This window comes from Bombina bombina, chromosome 1 (assembly GCF_027579735.1).
Source record: "Bombina bombina isolate aBomBom1 chromosome 1, aBomBom1.pri, whole genome shotgun sequence".
Classification (NCBI taxonomy): Eukaryota; Metazoa; Chordata; class Amphibia; order Anura; family Bombinatoridae; genus Bombina; species Bombina bombina.
In genome coordinates this window covers 637,888,170-637,910,722 of record NC_069499.1, presented here as the reverse complement: position 1 = coordinate 637,910,722, position 22,553 = coordinate 637,888,170, and the positions used below count along the sequence as shown (strand labels likewise).

The 22,553-nt window shown below is 41.9% G+C and overlaps 1 protein-coding gene across 1 annotated transcript in view; it reads left to right on the top strand.

The window, feature by feature from the left end:
• Positions 1–22,553, top strand: part of TEX11 (testis expressed 11) — an 827,067-nt gene that overhangs the window by 339,770 nt on the left and 464,744 nt on the right. Inside the window, exon 8 of the mRNA XM_053699074.1 lies at positions 10,507–10,602. Within this exon, the coding sequence (XP_053555049.1) occupies positions 10,507–10,602 (96 nt within the window). The remainder of the gene's footprint in view (positions 1–10,506; positions 10,603–22,553) is intronic.

Sequence of the window (22,553 nt, the reverse complement as noted above, 5' to 3'; positions counted from 1 at the left end):
TCTGGTTCCCAGCAACAGGGTGGAGTTCCTGGGTACGATAATAAATTCCATATTGATGAAGATATTCTTGACAGAGCAGAGACCTTCCAAGATTGCGTCCAGCTGCCTTACCCTTCAGACCTCCTCAAGGCTATCTGTGGCCAGGTGTATGGAGGTGATTGGGCTCATGGTATCTAGCATAGATGTAATTCCTTTTGCCAGGTTTCATCTCAGACCTCTTCAGTTATGCATGTTGAGACAATGGAACAGCGATCACTCAGATCTATCCCAACAGATCTCTCTGGACAACCAAGTGAGGGAATCCCTCTCTTGCTGGATCCGTCTGGGACAGCTGGCCCAGGGGACATCCTTCTTGAGGCCATCCTGGGAGATTGTGACGACGGACGCAATACTGTCAGGATGGGGAGCTGTTTGGGGTGCCAGAAGGGCACAGGGCAAGTGGACTTTAATATTCTGGAACTACGAGCGATATTCAATGCTCTGAAGGCTTGGCCCCACCTGGGGTCATCCCAATTCATCAGATTCCAGTAGGACAACATTACCTCTGTGGCTTACATAAACCATCAGGGGGGGAACGAGAAGCTCCCTAGCCATGTGGGAAATATCTCGGATTCTGGAATGGGCAGAGACTCAGCAATCCACATTCCGGGTGTGGACAACTGGGAAGCAGACTTTCTCAGCAGACAATCATTTTATCCGGGGGAATGGTCTCTCCATCCCGATGTGATTTGCGGAGATCTGCAACAGATGGGGGATGCCGGAGATAGACCTCATGGCGTCCAGACTCAACTTCAGGCTGCCCAGATATGGGTCACGGTACAGGGACCCAAAGGCAGAGCTGATAGATGCCTTAGCGGTGCCTTGGGAGTTCAACTTAATTTATATTTTTCCACCGTTGCCACTTCTTCCTCGAGTGGTGTCCCGCATCAAACAGGAGCAAACTTCGAGCATTCTGATTGCTCCGTTGTGGGCGCTGAGAACGTGGTTTGTGAATCTGGTGGGGATGTCATTGTCTCCTCCATGCAGGTTGCCCTGTCCCAGAGATCTGCTGGTTCAGGGTCCCTTTCTACACCAAAATCTTGATTCTCTGAGGCTGACTGCGTCGAGATTGAATGACTTGTCTTGGCCAAGAGAGGTTTTTCTGAGAGAGTAATTGATACTCTCATCCAGGCTAGGAAAATCACTTGTCGCATCTATCATAATGTGTAGATGACCCACTTATGCTGGTGTGAACAACATGGATATCCCTGGCACAAGGTTAGGGTATCCAAGATTTTGGCTTTTCTCCAGGATGGACTGGATAAGGGTCTTGCTGCCAGTTCCTTAAAGGGACAGATTTCAACGTTATCAGTGCTGTTACACAAGAAGCTAGCGGAGCTTCCTGATATTCAGTCCTTTGTTCAGGCTCTGTCTATAGAAATTCTACTCCTCCTTGGAGTTTAAATTTGGTTCTTAAGGTGTTGCAGAGGGCTCCGTTTGAGCCTATGCATGCGCTTGACTTACTTCTGGCTATTGCATCGGCTCACAGAATCTCTGAATTGGCAGCCTTGCAATATGAGCCCCCTTATCTGGTTTTTCACGCTGATAAGGCTGTGCTTCGCACTGTGTTGGGATTTCTTCCCAAGGTGGTGTCAGATTGTAACATCAATCAGGAGACAGTAATTCCTTCTTTGTGTCCTAACCCTTCTTTGTCTAAGGAAAGGTTACTGCATAACTTGGATGTGGTTCGAGCCTTGAAGTTTTATCTTCAGGCCATGAAAGATTTCAGACAGACGTTGTCTTTATTTGTGGTGTATTCAGGGAAGCGTAGGGGCAGAGGGCCTCTTCCACTTCTCTGTCCTTTTGGTTGAGGAGCATTATCCGTTTGGCCTATGAGACTGCTGGAAATAAGCCTCCTCAGAGGATTACGGCTCACTCAACTATAGCTGTGCCCTCTTCTTGGGCCTTTAAGAATGAGGCTTCTGTGGAGCAGATTTGTAAGGCGGCTACTTGGTCCTCCTTACATACTTTCACAAAGTTTTACAAATTTGATGTTTTTGCTTCGGTGGAATCTATTTTTGGGAGGAAGGTTCTGCAGGCTGTGGTGCCCTCAGTATAGGGTCCGCCTCCTTTTTCCCTCCCGTTTTTTTCATTCAGTGTCCTCTAGAGCTTGGGTATTTGTTCCCACAAGTAATGAATGAAGCAGTGGATTCTCCTCCCATTAAGATGGAAAACATAAATTATGCTTACCTGATAATTTCATTTCCATCTGTGGGAGGAGAGTCCACTGCTCCCGCCCGTTTCTCTGGTGGGCAGACCTAAATTTAGTATTATTCCTCTGGCACCATTTATACCCTGATATTTCTCCTACTGTTCCTTGTTCCCTTGGCAGAATGACTGGGGGATGAGGGGAGTGGGGGAGGTATTTAAGCCTTTGACTGGAGTGTCTTTGCCTCCTCTTGATGGCCAGGTTCTTATTTACCACAAGTAATGAATAAAGCAGTAGACTCTCCTCCCACAGATGGAAATTACATTTTCAGGTAAGCATAATTTTTGTTTTTGAGAGGGAAACTGTTATATATGAAAAGTTCTAGCATATTCAATGTATATGAGAATTTGTTCTGGCTTTAAATATTCTGTTGACCTAGTGAAATGATACAAAATAATGTGTTATGTAGAGCAGAGTTCTTCAAACCACGGGTCATGAAACATTACTGGCTTGCAAAACCATGTGTACTGGGTCACAACTTATGTTTGTGTTGTAGGACAGTGTTTGTCGTGTGCGTGTTATATGAGAGTGTGTGTGTATGTTGTATGAATGTGTGGTGTGTTTGGTGTGTGTTATATGAGAGTGTGTGTGTATGTTGTATGAATGTGTGGTGTGTTTGGTGTGTGTTATATGAGAGTGTGTGTTTTTACCTTTTACAACATTTTCAAGTTTGACTACAATCAGGAATAAAGTATGCACTTATTTCTCTTGTTAAGTGTATCCAGTCCACGGATCATCCATTACTTATGGGATATTCTCCTTCCCAACAGGAAGTTGCAAGAGTTCACCCACAGCAGAGCTGCTATATAGCTCCTCCCCTAACTGCCATACCCAGTCATTCTCTTGCAACTCTCAACATAGATTGAGGTCGTAAGAGGAGTGTAGTGTTTTATGCTTAGTTTATTTCTTCAATCAAAAGTTTGTTATTTTTAAATGGTACCGGAGTGTACTGTTTATCTCAGGCAGTATTTAGAAGAGGAATCTGCCTGCGTTTTCTATGATCTTAGCAGAAGTAACTAAGATCCATTGCTGTTCTCACATATTCTGAGGAGTGAGGTAACTTCAGAGAGGGAATGGCGTGCAGGTTTTCCTGCAATAAGGTATGTGCAGTTAATATTTTTCTAGGGATGGAATTTGCTAGAAAATACTGCTGATACCGGAGTAATGTAAGTAAAGCCTTAAATGCAGTGATAGCGACTGGTATCAAGCTTATTAATAGAGATACATACTCTTATAAAAGTGTAATTTAAAACGTTTGCTGGCATGTTTAATCGTTTTGTTATATATGTTTGATGATAAAACTTATTGGGGCCTAGTTTTTTCCACATGGCTGGCTTAAATTTTGCTTAGAAACAGTTTCCTCGGGCTTTCCACTGTTGTAATATGAGTGGGAGGGGCCTATTTTGGCGATTTTTTTGTGCAGTTAAAATTACAAAATGAATCATCCAGATTCCCTCAGCAGTCCCATGAATACTACAGGACATCTCTAAAGGGCTAAAAAGGCTTCCAAAATCGTTTATAGGGAAGGTAATCCACAGCACAGCTGTGGAAGTTTTTTTATCTGTTTTTTGCATTAAGGGGTTAATCATCCATTTGCAAGTGGGTGCAATGCTCTGTTAACTTATTACATATACTGTAAAAATTTCGTTTGTTTTACTGCCTTTTTTCACTGTTTTTCAAATTTTGACAAAATTTGTTTCTCTTAAAGGCACAGTAACGTTTTTTTATATTTGCTTGTTAACTTGATTTAAAGTGTTTTCCAAGCTTACTAGTCTCATTACTAGTCTGTACTAACATGTCTGACATAGAGGAAGCTCCTTGTTCATTATGTTTAAAAGCCATGGTGGAACCCCATCTTAGAATGTGTACCAGATGTACTGATTTCATGTTAAGCAATAAAGATAATTTTTTGTCTTTAAAAACATTATCACCAGAGGATTCTGTCGAGGGGGAAGTTATGCCGACTAACTCTCCCCACGTGTCAGACCCTTTGACTCCCGCTTCAGGGACTCACGCTCAAATTGCGCCAAGTACATCAAGGGCGCCCATAGCGTTTATTTTACCAGAGGATTCTGTCAAGGGGAAAGTTATGCCGACTAACTCTCCCCACGTGTCAGACTCTTCGACTCCCGCTTCAGGGACTCACGCTCAAATGGCGCCAAGTACATCAAGGGCGCTCATAGCGTTTATTTTACAAGACATGGCGAAAGTTATGAATAATACTCTGGCAGCGGTATTAGTCAGACTACCTGAAATTAAAGGAAAGCTAGATAGCTCTGGGGGTAGATACAGAGCATACAGATGCGTCAAGAACCATGTCTGATACTGCCTCACAATATGCAGAAGCTGAGGGGAGCTTCAGTCTGTGGGTGATATTTTTCACCTAGGGAAGATGATTTAACCTGATTCCGATATTTCTACATTTAAAGTTTATGCTTGAGATCCTCCACTTGTTGCTCAGGGAGGTTTTAGCAGCTCTGAATGACTGTGTTACAATCACAGTGCCAGAGAAATTGTGTAGACTGAATAAATTCTATGCAGTGCCGGTGTGTACTGATGTTTTTCCAATACCTAAAGAGGTTTACAGAAATTATTAATAAGGAATGGGATAGACCAGGTGTGCCGTTCTCTTCCCCTCCTATTTTTAGAAAAATGTTTCTAACAGATGCCACCACACGGGACTTATGGCAGACAGTCCCTAAGGTGGAGAGAAGAGTTTCTACTCTAGCTAAGCGTACCACTATCCCTGTCGAGGACAGTTGTGCTTTTTTAGATCCAATGGATAAAAAATTAGAGGGTTACCTTAGGAAAATGTTTATTCAACAAGGTTTTATCCTGCAGCCCTGCATGCATTGCTCCTGTCACTGCTGCTGCGGCGTTCTGGTTGGAGTCTCTGGATGAGGCTTTACAGGTAGCGACTCCATTGGATGAATATACTTGTCAAGCTTAGAGCACTTAAGCTAGCCAATTCCTTTGTTTCTGATGCCTTTGTTCATTTGACTAAACTAACGGCTAAAAATTCTGTTTTTACTATAATGGCGCGCAGAGCGCTATGGCTTATATCATGGTCAGCTGTCGTGACTTTAATAAATAAGCTACTTAACTTCCCTTCAAGGGGCAGACCCTATTAGGGCCTGGTTTGAAGGAGATCATTGCTAATATCACTGGAGGAAAAGGTCATGCCCTTCCTCAGGACAGGTCCAAATCAAGGGCCAAAAAAGTCTAATTTTCGTGCCTTTTCGAAACTTCAAGGCAGGTGTGGCATCAACTTCCTCTAAGGCAAATCAAGAGGGTACTTTTGCTCAGTCCATGACGGTCTGGAGACAACCGGACCTGGAACAAAGATAAGCAGGCCAAGGAGCCTGCTGCTGCCTCTTAGACAGCATGAAGGAACGGTCCCCTATCCGGTAACGGATCCTGTAGGGGGCAGACTTTCTTTTTTCGCCCAGGCGTGGGCAAGAGATGCCTAGGATCCCTGGGCATTGGAAATTATATCCCAGAGATATCTTCTGGATTTCAAAGCTTCCCCTCCGAAAAAGGGGAGATTTTACCTTTCACAATTATCTGCACGCCAGATAAAGAAAGAGGCATTCTTACATTGTGTACAAGACCCATCCAGTTCCAAGACAGGAACAGGGACAGAGTTTTTCTCAAATCTGTTTGTGGTTCCCAAGGAGAGGGAACCTTCAGACCTATTTTGGATTTAAAGATCTTAAACAAATTCCTTAGAATTCCATCATTTAAGATGGAAACTATTCGTACCATCTTAACTATGATCCAGGAGAGTCAATAGAGGACTACAATGGATTTGAAGGATACTTATCCTCACATAACGATGCATAAGGATCACCATCGTTTTTCAGGTTTGCCTTTCTAGACAGGCATTACCAGTTTGTTGCTCTTTCCTTTGGGTTAACTACAGCCCCAAGAATCTTTATGGAGGTTCTGGGGTCGCTTTGGCGGTCCTTAGGCTGCGGGGCATTGAAGTGGCCCCTTATTTAGGCGTCGAACATCCAAATTGCCAAAGTCTCATACGGATGTAGTACTGGCATTTCTGAGATTGCAGGGGTGGAAAGTGAACAAGGAAAGAGTTCTCTATCCCCAATCTCAAGGGTTTCCTTCCTAGGGACTCTGATAGATTCTGCAGAAATGAAAATTTACCTGACGTCCAGGTTGTCAAAGTTTCTAAATTACTGCCGTGTTTTTCATTCCATCCGTGCCCTTCGGTGTCTCGGCACATGAATGTAATCGGCCTAATGGTAGCGGCAAGGGACATAGTACCGTTTGCACGCCTACATTTCAGACCACTGCAACTATGCATGCTCAGTCAATGGAACGGGGATTACACAGATTTGTCCCTTTCTTAAATCTGGACCAAGAGGCCAGAGATTCTCTTCTCTGGTGGCTATCTTGGGTCCATCTGTCCAAAGGTATGACCTTCCGCAGGTCAGATGGGACAGTTGTTACAACAGATGCCAACCTTTTAGGTTGGGATACAGTCTGGGACTCCCTGAAGACTCAGGGATAGTGGACTCAGGAGGAGACCCTCCTTCTAATAAATATTCTGGAACTGGGAGCGATATTCCATGCTCTTCAGGCTTGGCCTCAGTTAGCAACTCTGAGGTACATCATATTCAGTCGGACAATATCACGACTGTGGCTTACATCAACCATCAAGGGGGATCAGAAGTTCCCTAGCGATGTTAGAAGTCTTTAAATAATTCTCTGGACAGAGACTCTCTCTGGTCTATCAACTCTCCATATCCCAGGTGTTGAGCACTGGGAGGTGGATTTTCTAAGTCGTCAGACTTTTCTCCCGGGGAAGTGGGAATTCCCTCCGGAGGTCTTTGCACAAGATCAAGCAGGAGAGTGCTTTGGTGTTTTTAACAGCGCCTGCGTGGCCACGCAGGACCTGGTATGCAGATCTGGTGGACATGTCATTCTTTCCATCATGGTCTCTGCTTCTGAGACAGGACCCTCTACCTCAGGGTCCTTTCAACCATCTAAATTAAACTTCTCTGAGATGGACTGCCTGGAGACTGAACGCTTGATGTTATCAAAGCATGGCTTCTCCGAGTCAGTCATTGCTACCTTAATACAGGCATGAAAGCCTGTCACTAGCAAAATTTAACATAGATATAGCATAAATATCTTATTGATATGAATCCAAGGGTTACTCATGGAGTAAAGTCAGGATTCCCAGGATACTATCTTTTCTCCAAGATGATTTTGAGAAAAGGGTTGTCAGCTAGTTCCTTAAAAGGACAGATTCCTACTCTGTCTATTCTTTTGCACAAGCGTCTGGCAGATACTCCAGACGTTCAGGCATTTTGTCAGGCTTTGGTTAGAACCAAGCTTGTGTCTAAATCTGTTGTTCCGCCATGGAGCTTAAACCTGATTATTAAGGTTCTTCAAGGAGTTCCGTTTGAACCTTTTCATTCTATAGATATCAAAGTTTTTATCTTGGAAAGTTCCTTTTTGGTAGATATTTCCTCGGCTTGTAGAGTCTCCGAGTTATCTGCTTTACAATGTGATTCTCCTTATCTGGTCCTCCGTACGGATAAGGTAGTCCTGCGTATCAAAACTGGGTTTTTTTACCTAAGGTGGTATCCAACAAGAATATCACTCAAGAGAGTGTTGTTCCATTCTTGTATTCTAATCCTTCTTCAAAGATGGAACGTCTATTACACAATTTGGACGTGGTTCGTGCTTTAAAGTTTTACTTACAAGCTACTTCAGATTTTCATCAAACATTTACTTTGTTTGTTGTCTACTCTGGACAGAGGAGAGGTCAAAAGACTTCAGCAAACTCTCTTTCTTTTTGGTTAAAAGCATAATTCGTTTAGCTTATGAGACTGCTGGACAGCAGCCTCCTGAAGGGATTACAGCTCATTCTACTAGAGCTGTGGCTTTCACTTGGGCCTTTTTAAAATGAGGCTTCTGTTGAACAGATTTACAAGACGGCGTCTTGGTCTGCGCTTCATACTTTGCTTCTTCGGAGGCTATTTTTGGGAGAAAGGATTTTTTTCAGGCAGTGGTACCTTCCGTTTAAGTACCTGCCTTGTCCCTCCCTTCATCCGTGTACTTTAGCTTTGGTATTGGTATCCCATAAGTAATGGATGATCCGTGGACTGGATACACTTAACAAGAGAAAACATTTATTTCTCTTGTAGTTTATCCAGTCCACGGCCCGCCCTGTCATTTTAAGGCAGGTAATTTTTTCATTTAAACTACAGTCACCACTGCACCCTATGGTTTTTCCTTTCTCTGCATGTTTTCGGTCGAATGACTGGATATGGCAGTTAGGGGAGGAGCTATATAGCAGCTCTGCTGTGGGTGAACTCTTGCAACTTCCTGTTGGGAAGGAGAATATCCCATAAGTAATGGATGATCCGTGGACTGGATACACTACAAGAGAAATAAATTTATCAGGTAAGCATAAATTATGTTTTAATCACTCTGCCAAACAGTGGCATCACTAGGGTTGGTGTCACCCGGTGCGGTAAGTTATGGTGTCACCCCCCCCCCCCAGAAAGCAGACACACACAAAAACACAGCCAAACACACATACAAACATTCAGACACACTTAAAAACATACTCAGATGCACACACAAACACTCGGACACACACTCAGACACACACACAAAAACACACACACAACAAAAACACTGAGACACACACACACACAAAAACACTGAGACACACACACAAAAACACTGACACACACACAAAAACACTGAGACACACACAAAAACTCAGACACACACATACAAAATATGTAAACTGCACTGCATTAATTATAAAGCTCATGCCTAGAGCTGCTCCCTGGCTCAGCAGAGCATCAAATGAAAGATAAACAGAGCACTCTAAAAATAAATCACTAAAGAAAAGGTTTAGGTGCAAACTATGAAAATTCTGCTCTCTGACTCTGTTCCAAGTCTGTCAGTGCACAGCCCCGGCCGCGTGCCTACCGCTTCTTATGGCCAATCACCTCTGCATTCTGCCCACCCCCAGACCCCCGCCCGCCCTCCTACCTGTTCAGTGTGCACTTAGTGTACCGTAACCGTAATGGTCTGGTGGGCATCATACGTGGCTCCTTCACTTTAAAGACAGTGTCAAACAGTCATGCGGTCAGGTGCCAGGCATCCCCTCATGATTTGCCAGTTCCCGTTTAGAGAGACAGCACAGCAGTGAATGACTCCGCTGCTCCACATGTCACTGAGCAGTGAGCACAGATAGGCAGGCAGGTTTAGGCTAGCAGCGCAACTTTGCAAGCCCCACGGCATGCCCACAACATTCATAGCGAAATTGGGCAGGGGAGAAGCAAAGTACAAACAAGCAAAAGCAGCCGGGAAAACTATTTGTTGAAATTGCAGCACTGGCTCAAGGGGCAAAAAAATTGTGTTGTCTACATCTTCCCCAGTCCCACCAATGTTCACAAATGCCAGCCCCTCTAATAAAAATAAATCTATGCATCTCAACATTGTATTTCTTTGAATTTCAATAAAATTAAAAAAAAAAAAAAAAAAAAAATTTTTTTTTTTTTTTTTTTTTTGGTGTCACCCCCTGGTGGGTGTCACCCGGGTGCGGCCTGCCCCCCCCTAGTGACGCCACTGCTGCCAAATATTGCAGCTATCTTGTATATTACTTTAGAAATGTTCAGATCAAGCATAAAAATAGGGTCATAAAGATATGTGGTATCATGGCACTGGGTCTTGGGGAAAAAAGTTTGAAGAACCCTGATGTAGAGAATACAAGTATTACTATTGTTTACTCATGGGTAAAATGTCATTTTAATGAGTTACACTAGAGATAACATTTTATTGCACAATTAATTTATCATTATTTAGACAAACTTGCTGTCACAGTCACATCAGTAATCCATTGTGTTTAAAGGACCACAAAATACAGTAGAATTGAATAACTGACATATACACAGTAAAAAAGACAATACAATAGCACTTACTTTGAAATTTAAATGAGCATTTGAATATTTTTTGGGAAATTTCAAAGTTAATCCAATGTTCCCTCCCCGGTACCATGGGATAACTATCAGCCAATCACAATGCATATATGTACATACTGTGCACTTTTGCACATGCTCAGTAGGAACTGGAACCTCAGAAAGTGTGCATATTAAAAGAATGTACAAGTTTTTATAATGGGAATTTTTTTTTTAATTATCTGGATCATGAAACTTTAATTTTGACTTTAGTAGCCATTTTAACTAATTGTATTGTATTTGTGTAATCTGCAGGCCAAAGTACTACGACTTCTAGCAACTGTGTACCTTGAATGGGACTGCAAAGTGAACCAGGAAAAGGCTCTTAATGCTGTCTGCAAGGCTAATGAGGTGATTACATTAAAGTAGATTGTACATAATAGATTAATTTGGCATATTTTGATTGTTTCTGTTTTTTCTTTAATCTATAAGAATATCTTTTGAATGTATGTTCCATTCATCCAACTGTAGTTGTGCTTAAAGGGACATTAAACACTAAATAAATGCTAGCTAGAATGATGCATTCAAAGAAAAGATTACTGTGAGAATAACATGTAGATGTATTTTTTTAAAGTTCCAGAAGCTGTTTAAATAGTGACAAAATAAGTGTAAAGTTTTACGGCTAGATTTAGAGTTCTGCGGCCAAAGGGGTGCGTTAGCTACGCGTGCATTTTTCCCCCCGCACCTTTTAAATACCGCTGGTATTTAGAGTATTTAGAGTTCACAGAAGGGCTGCGCTAGGCTACAAAAAGGGAGCGTAGAGCATAATTTACTGCCACTGCAACTCTCAATACCAGCGGTGCTTACGGACGCGGCCAGCTTGTGCACGATTCCCCCATAGGAAACAATGGGGCAGTTTGGGCTGAAAAAAAACCTAACACCTGCAAAAAAGCAGCGTTCAGCTCTTAACGCAGCCCCATTGTTTCCTATGGGGAAACACTTCCTATGTCTGCACCTAACACCCTAGCATTTACTCCGAGTCTAAACACCCCTAGCCTTACACTTATTAACCCCTAATCTGCTGCCCCTGCTATCGCTGACCCCTGCATATTATTTTTAACCCCTAATCTTCCGCTCCGTACACCGCCGCAACCTACATTATCCCTATGTACCCCTAATCTGCTGCTCCTAACACCGCCGACCCCTATATTATATTTATTAACCCCCTAATCTGCCGCCCCCAACGTCGCCACCACCTAACTACAATTATTAACCCCTAATCTGCCGACCGGACCTCGCCGCTACTCTAATAAATGTATTAACCCCTAAAGCTAAGTCTAACCCTAACCCTAACACCCCCCTAAGTTAAATATAATTTTTATCTAACGAAATAAAATAAATCTTATTAAATAAATGAATCCTATTTAAAGCTAAATACTTACCTTTAAAATAAACCCTAATATAGCTACAATATAAATAATAATTATATTGTAGCTATTTTAGGATTAATATTTATTTTACAGGCAAATTTGTATTTATTTTAACCAGGTACAATAGCTATTAAATAGTTAATAACTATTTAATAGCTACCTAGTTAAAAGAATTACAAAATTACCTGTAAAATGAATCCTAACCTAAGTTACAATTAAACCTAACAATACACTATCAATAAATAAATTAAATAAACTACCTACAATTACCTACAATTAAATCAACTAAATTAAATTAAAAAAACAAACAAACACTAAATTACAAAAAAAAAAACACTAAATTACAAAAAATAAAAAAAGATTACAAGAATTTTAAACTAATTACACCTACTCTAAGCCCCCTAAAAAAATAACAAAGCCCCCAAAATAAAAAAATGCCCTACCCTATTCTAAAATAAAAATTGTAAAGCTCTTTTACCTTACCAGCCCTTAAAAGGGCCTTTTGCGGGGATGCTCCAAAGAATTCTGCTCTTTTGCCTGTAAAAAAAAACATACAATACCCCCCCCAACATTACAACTCAAACCCGCATACCCCTAATCTAACCCAAACCCCCCTTAAATAAACCTAACACTAAACCCCTGAAGATCTCCCTACCTTGTCTTCACCACGCCGGGTATCACCGATCCGTCCAGAAGAGGGTCCGAAGTCTTCATCCTATCCGGCAAGAAGAGCTCTTCCAGAGGGTCCAAAGTCTTCATCCTATCCGGGCAGAAGAGGAGATCCGGACCGGCAAACATCTTCATCCAGGCGGCATCTTCTATCTTCTTCCATCCGGCGCGGAGCGGGACCATCTTCAAGCAGCCGACGCGGAGCCATCCTTCTTCACCGACGGACTAACGACGAATGAAGGTTCCTTTAAGGGACGTCATCCAAGATGGCGTCCCTCGAATTCCGATTGGCTGATAGGATTCTATCAGCCAATCGGAATTAAGGTAGGAAAATTCTGATTGGCTGATTGAATCAGCCAATCAGATTCAAGTTCAATCCGATTGGCTGATTGGATCAGCCAATCAGATTGAGCTCGCATTCTATTGGCTGATCGGAACAGCCAATAGAATGCAAGCTCAATCTGATTGGCTGATTGGATCAGCCAATCGGATTGAACTTGAATCTGATTGGCTGATTCCATCAGCCAATCAGATTATTCCTACCTTAATTCCGATTGGCTGATAGAATCCTATCAGCCAATCGGAATTCGAGGGACGCCATCTTGGATGACGTCATTTAAAGGAACCTTCATTCGTCGGGAGTTCGTCGTGGAGGAAGGATGTTCCGCGTCGGCGGGATGAAGATAGAGCCGGAAGAAAGAAGATTGAAGATGCCACTTGATAGAAGACTTTAGCTGGATGGAAGACCTCTTCAGCCCCCGCTTGGATGAAGACTTCAGCCGGATGATGGACCTCTTCAGCCCCCGCTTGGATGAAGACATCGCCCGGATTGGATGAAGATTTCGGCGGCTCGGCTGAGTGAAGATGACTCAAGGTAGGAAGATCTTCAGGGGGGTAGTGTTAGGTTTATTTAAGGGGGGGGTTGGGTTAGAGTAGGGGTGTGTGGGTGGTGGGTTTTAATGTTGGGGGGGGTTGTATTTTTATTTTACAGGCAAAAGAGCTGTTTTCTTCGGGGTATGCCCCGCAAAAGGCCCTTTTAAGGGCTGGTAAGGTAATAGAGCTGGTATCTTTTAAATGTAGAATAGGGTAGGGAATTTTTTTATTTTGGGGGGCTTTGTTATTTTATTAGGGGGCTTAGAGTAGGTGTAATTAGTTAAATTAATTCTAATATTTTTATAATGTTTGTAAATTATTTTTTTATTTTTTGTAACTTAGTTCTTTTTTTATTTTTTGTACTTTAGTTAGTGTATTTATTTGTGTTTATTTGTAGGTATTTGTATTTAATTTATTTAATGATAGTGTAGTGTTAGGTTTAATTGTAACTTAGGTTAGGATTTATTTTACTGGTAATTTTGTATTTCTTTTAGCTAGGTAGTTATTAAATAGTTAATAACTATTTAATAGCTATTGTACCTAGTTAAAATAAATACAAAGTTGCCTGTAAAATAAATATTAATCCTAAAATAGCTACAATATAATTATTATTTATATTGTAGCTATATTAGGGTTTATTTTACAGGTAAGTATTTAGCTTTAAATAGGATTAATTTATTTAATAAGATTTATTTTATTTCGTTAGATAAAAATTATATTTTACTTAGGGGGGTGTTAAGGTTAGACTTAGCTTTAGGGGTTAATACATTTATTATAGTAGCGGCGAGGTCCGATCGGCAGATTAGGGGTTAATAATTGTAGGTAGCGGCGACTTTGGGGGTGAAGATTAGGGGTTAATAAATATTATGTAGGTGTCGGCGGTGTTAGGGGCAGCAGATTAGAGGTACATAGGGATAATGTAGGTGGTGGCGGTGTACGGTCGGCAGATTAGGGGTTGAAAAAATTTAATAGAGTGGCGGCGATGTGGGGGGGCCTCGATTTAGGGGTACATAGGTAGTTTATGGGTGTTAATGTACTTTAGAGCACAGTAGTTAAGAGCATTATGAACCGGCGTTAGCCCAGAAAGCTCTTAACTCCTGGCTTTTCTCTGCGGCTGGAGTCTTGTCGTTAGATTTCTAACGCTCACTTCAGCCAAGACTCTAAATACCAGCGTTAGAAAGATCCCATTGAAAAGATAGGATACGCAATTGGCGTAAGGGGATCTGTGGTATGGAAAAGTAGCGGCTGGAAAGTGAGCGTTAGACCCTTTCCTGATTGACTCTAAATTCCAGCGGGCGGTAAAAACCAGCGTTAGGACACCCTAACACTGGTTTTGACGGCTAACGCAGAACTCTAAATCTAGGCAATAGTGTCTATAAATCAATGGGAGTTGCCATGTTGTAACTTAGGTTACCTTCTCTGCTGAGGCCAATTATGGACAGTTATAAATAGGTCACTAGAGTGTGCAGCCAGTGGAACAGGGTTCTGCACTTCCATTTTTAACAGAAACTGAAAAGCTCACAATTTCAGAATGGTTTTACAGGAAAAGAGGACAAAATTAATAATGAAAGTATATAGCCGAGTTTTTTTTTATAAATATGATTTATAATTTTATATTACCATCTTATTCGGCTAGATTACGAATTAATGCGTTAGGCTTAAAAAGCAGCGTTAGCCGGTCTTAACGCTGCTTTTTAGCACCCGCTGGTATTACGAGTCTTGCAGGTACAGGTGTACTGCTCACTTTTTTGGCCTGACTTGGAAATACCGCAAATCCCCTTACGTAAATTGCGTATCCTCTTTTCTCTTACTTGGTGTATCCAGTCCATGGATTCATCCATACTTGTGGGATATTCTCATTCCCTACAGGAAGTGGCAAAGAGAGCACACAGCAGAGCTGTCCATATAGCTCCCCCTCAGGCTCCGCCCCCCCAGTCATTCTTTTTGCCGCTCTAACAAGTAGCATCTCCACGGGAGGGTAAAGTGAATGTGGTGTTAGATTTGTCTCCTCAAATACAAATGGACCAGAAAACCAGAGACTCTCTTCTCTGGTGGTTGTCTCAGGATCACCTGTCTCAGGGAATGTGCTTCCGCAGACCGGAGTGGATCATTGTCACGACCGATGCCAGTCTGTTAGGCTTGGGTGCGGTCTGGGACTCCCTGAAAGCTCAGGGGCTATGGTCTCGGGAAGAATCTCTTCTCCCGATAAACATTTTGGAACTGAGAGCGATATTCAATACGCTCCAGGCATGGCCTCAACTAGCGGAGGCCAAATTCATCAAATGGGCGGAGGATCACTCCTGCCACCTATCTGCTATTCACATCCCAGGAGTAGACAACTGGGAGGCGGATTTTCTGAGTCGTCAGACTTTTCACCCGGGGGAGTGGGAACTCCACCCGGAGTTTTTTGCTCAGCTGACCCAGCTATGGGGCATTCCGGAATTGGATCTGATGGCGTCCTGTCAGAACAGCAAACTTCCCCTTTACAGATCCAGGTCCAGGGATCCCAAGGCGTCATTGATAGATGCTCTAGTAGCGCCTTGGTCCTTCAGTCTAGCTTATGTCTTTCCACCGTTTCCTCTTCTCCCTCGGCTAGTAGCCAGAATCAAACAGGAGAAAGCTTCGGTAATTCAGATAGCGCCTGCGTGGCCACGCAGGACTTGGTATGCAGACCTAGTGGACATGTCATCGGTTCCACCATGGAAACTGCCATAGAGGCAGGATCTTCTAATACAGGGTCCATTCAAGCATCCAAATCTAGTTTCTATGCATCTGACTGCTTGGAGATTGAACGCTTAATTCTAGCTAAGCGTGGGTTCTCTGAATCAGTTATTGATACTTTAATCCAGGCCAGAAAGCCTGTCACCAGGAAAATTTACCATAAGATATGGCGGAAATATCTTTGTTGGTGTGAATCCAAGGGTTACTCGTGGAGTAAAGTTAGGATTCCCAGGATTTTGTCTTTTCTCCAAGAAGGATTGGAGAAAGGATTGTCAGCTAGTTCCTTAAAGGGACAGGTATCTGCTCTGTCTATCCTGTTACACAAGCGGCTGGCAGCAGTACCAGACGTTCAGGCGTTTGCACAGGCTTTAGTTAGAATCAAGCCTGTCTATAAACCTGGGGCTCCTCCATGGAGTCTTAATTTAGTTCTTTCAGTTCTTCAAGGGGTTCCATTTAAACCTTTACATTCCATAGATATTAAGTTTTTATCTTGGAAGGTTTTGTTTTTGGTAGCTATCTCTTCTGCTCGGAGAGTTTCAGAATTGTCTGCTTTGCAGTGTGATGCACCCTATCTGGTGTTCCATGCAGATAAGGTTGTTTTGCGTACCAAACCTGGTTTTCTTCCGAAAGTTGTTTCTAATAAGAATATTAACCAGGAAATCATTGTTCCTTCTCTGTGCCCTAATCGAGTTTCGAAGAAGGAACGACTATTACACATTCTTGATGTGGTTCGGGCTTTAAAATTCTATTTAAAAGCAACTAAAGATTTCAGACAAACATCATCCTTGTTTGTTGTCTATTCTGGTAAGAGGAGAGGTCAGAAAGCGACTGCTACCTCTCTTTCCTTCTGGCTGAAAAGCATCATCCGATTGGCTTATGAGACTGCTGGACAGCAGCCTCCTGAACGAATTACAGCTCATTCCACCCAAGCTGTGGCTTCCCCATGGGCCTTCAAGAATGAGGCTTCTGTTGAACAGATTTGTAAGGCAGCAACTTGGTCTTCACTGCATACTTTTGCCAAATTTTACAAATTCGATACTTTTGCTTCTTCTGAGGCTATTTTTGGGAGAAAGGTTTTGCAAGCAGTGGTGCCTTTCGTTTAGGTTACCTGACTTGTTCCCTCCCTTCATCCGTGTCCTAAAGCTTTGGTATTGGTATCCCACAAGTAAGGATGAATCCGTGGACTGGATACACCAAGTAAGAGAAAACAGAATTTATGCTTACCTGATAAATTACTTTCTCTTACGGTGTATCCAGTCCACGGCCCGTCCTGGCAATTAAGTCAGGTTCACCACTGCACCCTATGGTTTCTCCTTTTTCTCCTAACCGTCGGTCGAATGACTGGGGGGGCAGAGCCTGAGGGGGAGCTATATGGACAGCTCTGCTGTGTGCTCTCTTTGCCACTTCCTGTAGGGAATGAGAATATCCCACAAGTAAGGATGAATCCGTGGACTGGATACACCGTAAGAGAAAGTAATTTATCAGGTAAGCATAAATTCTGTTTTTTCAATGGGACTTGCATAGCGCTGGTATTACGAGTCTGCCAAAAAGTGAGCGGTACACCCTCTCCTGTCAAGACTGGTACCGCATTTTAAAGTCTGTAGTTAAGAGTTTTACACTACAATGCCGTAGCATAAAACTCTTAACTAAAGTGCTAAAAAGTACACTAACACCCATAAATTACCAATTAACCCCTAAACCGAGGCCCTCCCACATCGCAAACACTAAAAGAAAATTTTTAACCCCTAATCTGCCGAACCGGACATCGGCGCCACTATAATAAATATATTAACCCCTAAACCGCTGCACTCCTGCCTCGCAAACATTAGTTAAATATTATTAACCCCTAATCTGCCATCCCTAACATCGCCGCCACTTACCTACATTTATTAACCACTAATCTGCCGCCCCCAACGTCACTGCCACCACTATATTAAAGTTATTAACCCCTAAATCTAAGTCTAACCCTAACACCACCTAACTTAAATATAATTAAAAGAAATCTAAATAAAAATTACTATCATTAACTAAATTATTCCTATTTAAAACTAAATACTTACCTGTAAAATAAACCCTAAGCTAGCTACAATATAACTAATAGTTACATTGTAGCTATCTTACGGCTAGATTTAGAGTTCTGCGGCCAAAGGGGTGCGTTAGCTACGCGTGCTTTTTCCCCCCCGCACCTTTTAAATACCGCTGGTATTTAGAGTTCACAGAATGGCTGGGTTTTCAGTGCGTTAGGCTCCAAAAAGGGAGCGTAGAGCATAATTTAACGCCACTGCAACTCTCGATACCAGCGGTGCTTACGGACGCGGCCAGCTTAAAAAACGTGCTCGTGCATGATTCCCCCATAGAAAACAATGCAGTTTTAACTGAAAAAAAACCTAACACCTGCAAAAAAGCAGCGTTCAGCTCCTAACGCAGCCCCATTGTTTTCTATGGGGAAACACTTCCTACGTCTGCACCTAACACTCTAACATGAACCCCGAGTCTAAACACCCCTAACCTTACACTTATTAACCCCTAATCTGCCGCCCTCGCTATCGCTGACACCTGCATATTGTTATTAACCCCTAATCTGCCGCTCCGTACACCGCCGCAACATACATACATTATAGTTATGTACCCCTAATCTGCTGCCCCTAACACCGCCGACCCCTATATTATATTTATTAACCCCTAATCTGCCCCCCACAACGTTGCCGCCAGCTACCTACAATAATTAACCCCTAATCTAAAGCTAAGTCTAACCCTAACACTTAAATTATAATTATATTGTAGCTATTTTAGGATTAATATTTATTTTACAGGCAACTTTGTATTTATTTTAACCAGGTACAATAGCAATTAAATAGTTAATAACTATTTAATAGCTACCTAGTTAAAATAATTACAAAATTACCTGTAAAATAAATCCTAACCTAAGTTACAATTAAACCTAACACTACACTATCAATAAATAAATTAAATAAAATACCTACAAATAAATACAATGAAATAAACTAACTAAAGTACAAAAAATAAAAAAAGCTAAGTTACAAAAAATAAAAAAATATTTACAAACATTAGAAAAATATTACAACAATTTTAAACTAATTACACCTACTCTAAGCCCCCTAATAAAATAACAAAGACCCCCAAAATAAAAAAATGCCCTACCCTATTCTAAATTTAAAAAGTTCAAAGCTCTTTTACCTTACCAGCCCTGAAAAGGGCCCTTTGCGGGGCATGCCCCAAAGAATTCAGCTCTTTTGCCTGTAAAAAAAACACATACAATACCCCCCCCCAACATTACAACCCACCACCCACATACCCCTAATCTAACCCAAACCCCCCTTAAATAAACCTAACACTAAGCCCCTGAAGATCTTCCTACCTTATCTTCACCTTGCCGGATATCACACCGATCCGTCCTGGCTCCGATGTCTTGATCCAAGCCCAAGCGGGGGGGCTGAAGATGTCCATGATCCGGCTGAAGTCTTCATCCAAGCGGGAGCTGAAGAGGTCTGTGATCTGGCTGAAGTCTTCTATCAACGGCATCTTCAATCTTCTTTCTTCCGGAGCCATCATCTTCCAGCCGACGCGGATCCAACCTCTTCTACCGACGCCTACTCGCCGAATGACGTCATCCAAGATGGCGTCCGTCGAATTCCGATTGGCTGATAGGATTCTATCAGCCAATCGGAATTAAGGTAGGAAAATTCTGATTGGCTGATGGAATCAGCCAATCAGAATCAAGTTCAATCCGATTGGCTGATCCGATCAGCCAATCAGATTGAGCTTGCATTCTATTGGCTGTTCCGATCAGCCAATAGAATGCGAGCTCAATCTGATTGGCTGATTGGATCAGCCAATCGGATTGAACTTGATTCTGATTGGCTGATTCCATCAGCCAATCAGAATTTTCCTACCTTAATTCCGATTGGCTGATAGAATCCTATCAGCCAATCGGAATTCGAGGGACGCCATCTTGGATGACGTCCCTTAAAGGAACCTTCATTCTTCAGTTGGACGTCGGAAGAAGAAGATTGATCCGCGCTGGAGGTCTTCAAGATGGAGCCGTTCCTCATCGGATGAAGATAGAAGGTGCAGCTTGGATCAAGATGGTTGCCAGTCCGGATCTACTCTTCTTCCCGGATAGGATGAAGACTTTGGAGCCTCTTCTGGACCTCTTCAGCCGCCGCTTGATAGAAGATTTCAGCCGGATTATGGATCGCCAGCCCCCTCTTGGGCTTGGATGAAGATTTCGGAGCCTGGAGCGATTGGTGAACCTGGCATGGTGAAGATAAGGTAGGAAGATCTTCATGGGCTTAGTGTTAGGTTTATTTAAGGGGGGTTTGGGGGTTTGGGTTAGATTAGGGGTATGTGGGTGGTGGGTTGTAATGTTGGGGGGGGGTATTGTATGTTTTTTTTACAGGCAAAAGAGCTGAATTATTTGGGGCATGCCCCGCAAATGGCCCTTTTCAGGGCTGGTAAGGTAAAAGAGCTTTGAACTTTTTTAATTTAGAATAGGGTAGGGCATTTTTTTTATTTTGGGGGGCTTTGTTATTTTATTAGGGGGCTTAGAGTAGGTGTAATTAGTTTAAAATTGTTGTAATATTTTTCTAAGGTTTGTAAATATTTTTTTATTTTTTGTAACTTAGTTCTTTTTTATTTTTTGTACTTTAGTTAGTTTATTTAATTGTAGTTATTTGTAGGTATTGTATTTAATTAATTTATTGATAGTGTAGTGTTTAATTGTAACTTAGGTTAGGATTTATTTTACAGGTAATTTTGTAATTATTTTAACTATTTTAGCTATTGTACCTGGTTAAATAAATATTAATCCTAAAATAGCTACAATATAATTTTAATTTATATTGTAGCTATATTAGGATTTATTTTACAGGTAAGTATTTAGCTTTAAATAGGAATAATTTATTTAATAAGAGTTAATTTATTTTGTTAGATAAAAATTATATTTAATTTAGGGGGGTGTTAGGGTTAGGATTAGAATTAGCTTTAGGGGTTAAAAAATGTATTATAGTAGCGGTGAGCTCCGGTCGGCAGATAAGGGGGTTAATGCTTGAAGTTAGGTGTCGGCGATGTTAGGGAGGGCAGATTAGGGGTTAATAATATTTATTATAGGGTTATTGAGGCGGGAGTGAGGCGGATTAGGGGTTAATAACTTTATTATAGTAGCGGTGCGGTCCGCTCGGCAGATTAGGGGTTAATAAGTGTAGGTAGGTGGCGGCGACGTTGGGGGGGCAGATTAGGGGTTAATAAATATAATATAGGTGTCAGCGGTATTAGGGGCAGCAGATTAGGGGTACATAGGGATAACTTAGCTGGCGGCGGTGTACGGAGCGGCAGATTAGGGGTTAAAAAATGTAATAGAGTTGCGGCAATGTGGGGGGACCTCGGTTTAGGGGTACATAGGTAGTTTATGGGTGTTAGTGTACTTTAGAGCACAGTAGTTAAGAGCTTTATAAACCGGCGTTAGCCCAGAAAGCTCTTAACTACTGACTTTTTACTGCGGCTGGAGTTTTGTCGTTAGATTTCTAACGCTCACTTCAGCCACGACTCTAAATACCGGCGTTAGAAAGATCCCATTGAAAAGATAGGATACGCAAATGGCGTAGGGGGATCTGCGGTATGCAAAAGTCGCGGCTGTAAAGTGAGCGTTAGACCCTTTCCTGACTGACTCCAAATACCAGAGGGCGGTAAAAACCAGCGTTAGGAGCCTCTAACGCTGGTTTTGACGGCTACCGCCCAACTCTAAATCTAGCCGTTAGGATTGATTTTTATTTTACAGGCAAGTTTGTATTTATTTTAACTAGGTAGAATAATTATTAAATAGTTATTAACTATTTAATAACTACCTAGCTAAAATAAATACAAAAGTACCTATAAAATAAAACCTAACCTAAGTTACACTAACACCTAACACTACACTATAATTAAATAAATTAACTAAATTAAATACAATTAAATAAATTACATACAATTACCTAAATTAAATTAAATTAGCTAAAGTACAACCCCCCCACTAAATTACAGAAAATAATAAACAAATTACAGAAATTTGAACTAATTACACCTAACCTAATAGTCCTATTAAAATAAAAAAGCTCCCCAAAATTAAAAAAAAACCCTAGCCTAAACTAAACTACCAATAGCCCTTAAAAGGGCCTTTTGCGGGGCATTGCCCCAAAGTAATCAGCTCTTTTACCTGTAAAAAAAATACAAACAACCCCCCAGCAGTAAAACCCACCACCCACACAACCAACCCCCCAAATAAAAACCTATCTAAAAAAAACCAAGCTTCTCATTGCCCTGAAAAGGGTTTGGATGGGCATTGCCCTTAAAAGGGCAGTTAGCTCTTGCCGCCCAAAGTCCCTAACCTAAAAATAAAACCCACCCAATACACCCTTAAAAAAACCTAACACTAACCCCCTAAAGATCGACTTACCGGGAGACGTCTTCATCCAACCGGGCAAAGTGATCCTCCAGACGGGCAGAAGTCTTCATCCAAGCCGGGCAGAAGTGGTCCTCCAGACAGGCAGAAGTCTTCATCCAGACGGCATCTATCTTCATCCATCTGGATGTGGCGGTGACGTTAGGTGCGGCAGATTAGGGGTTAATAAGTATAATGTAGGTGGCGGTGTCCGGAGCGGCAGATTAGGG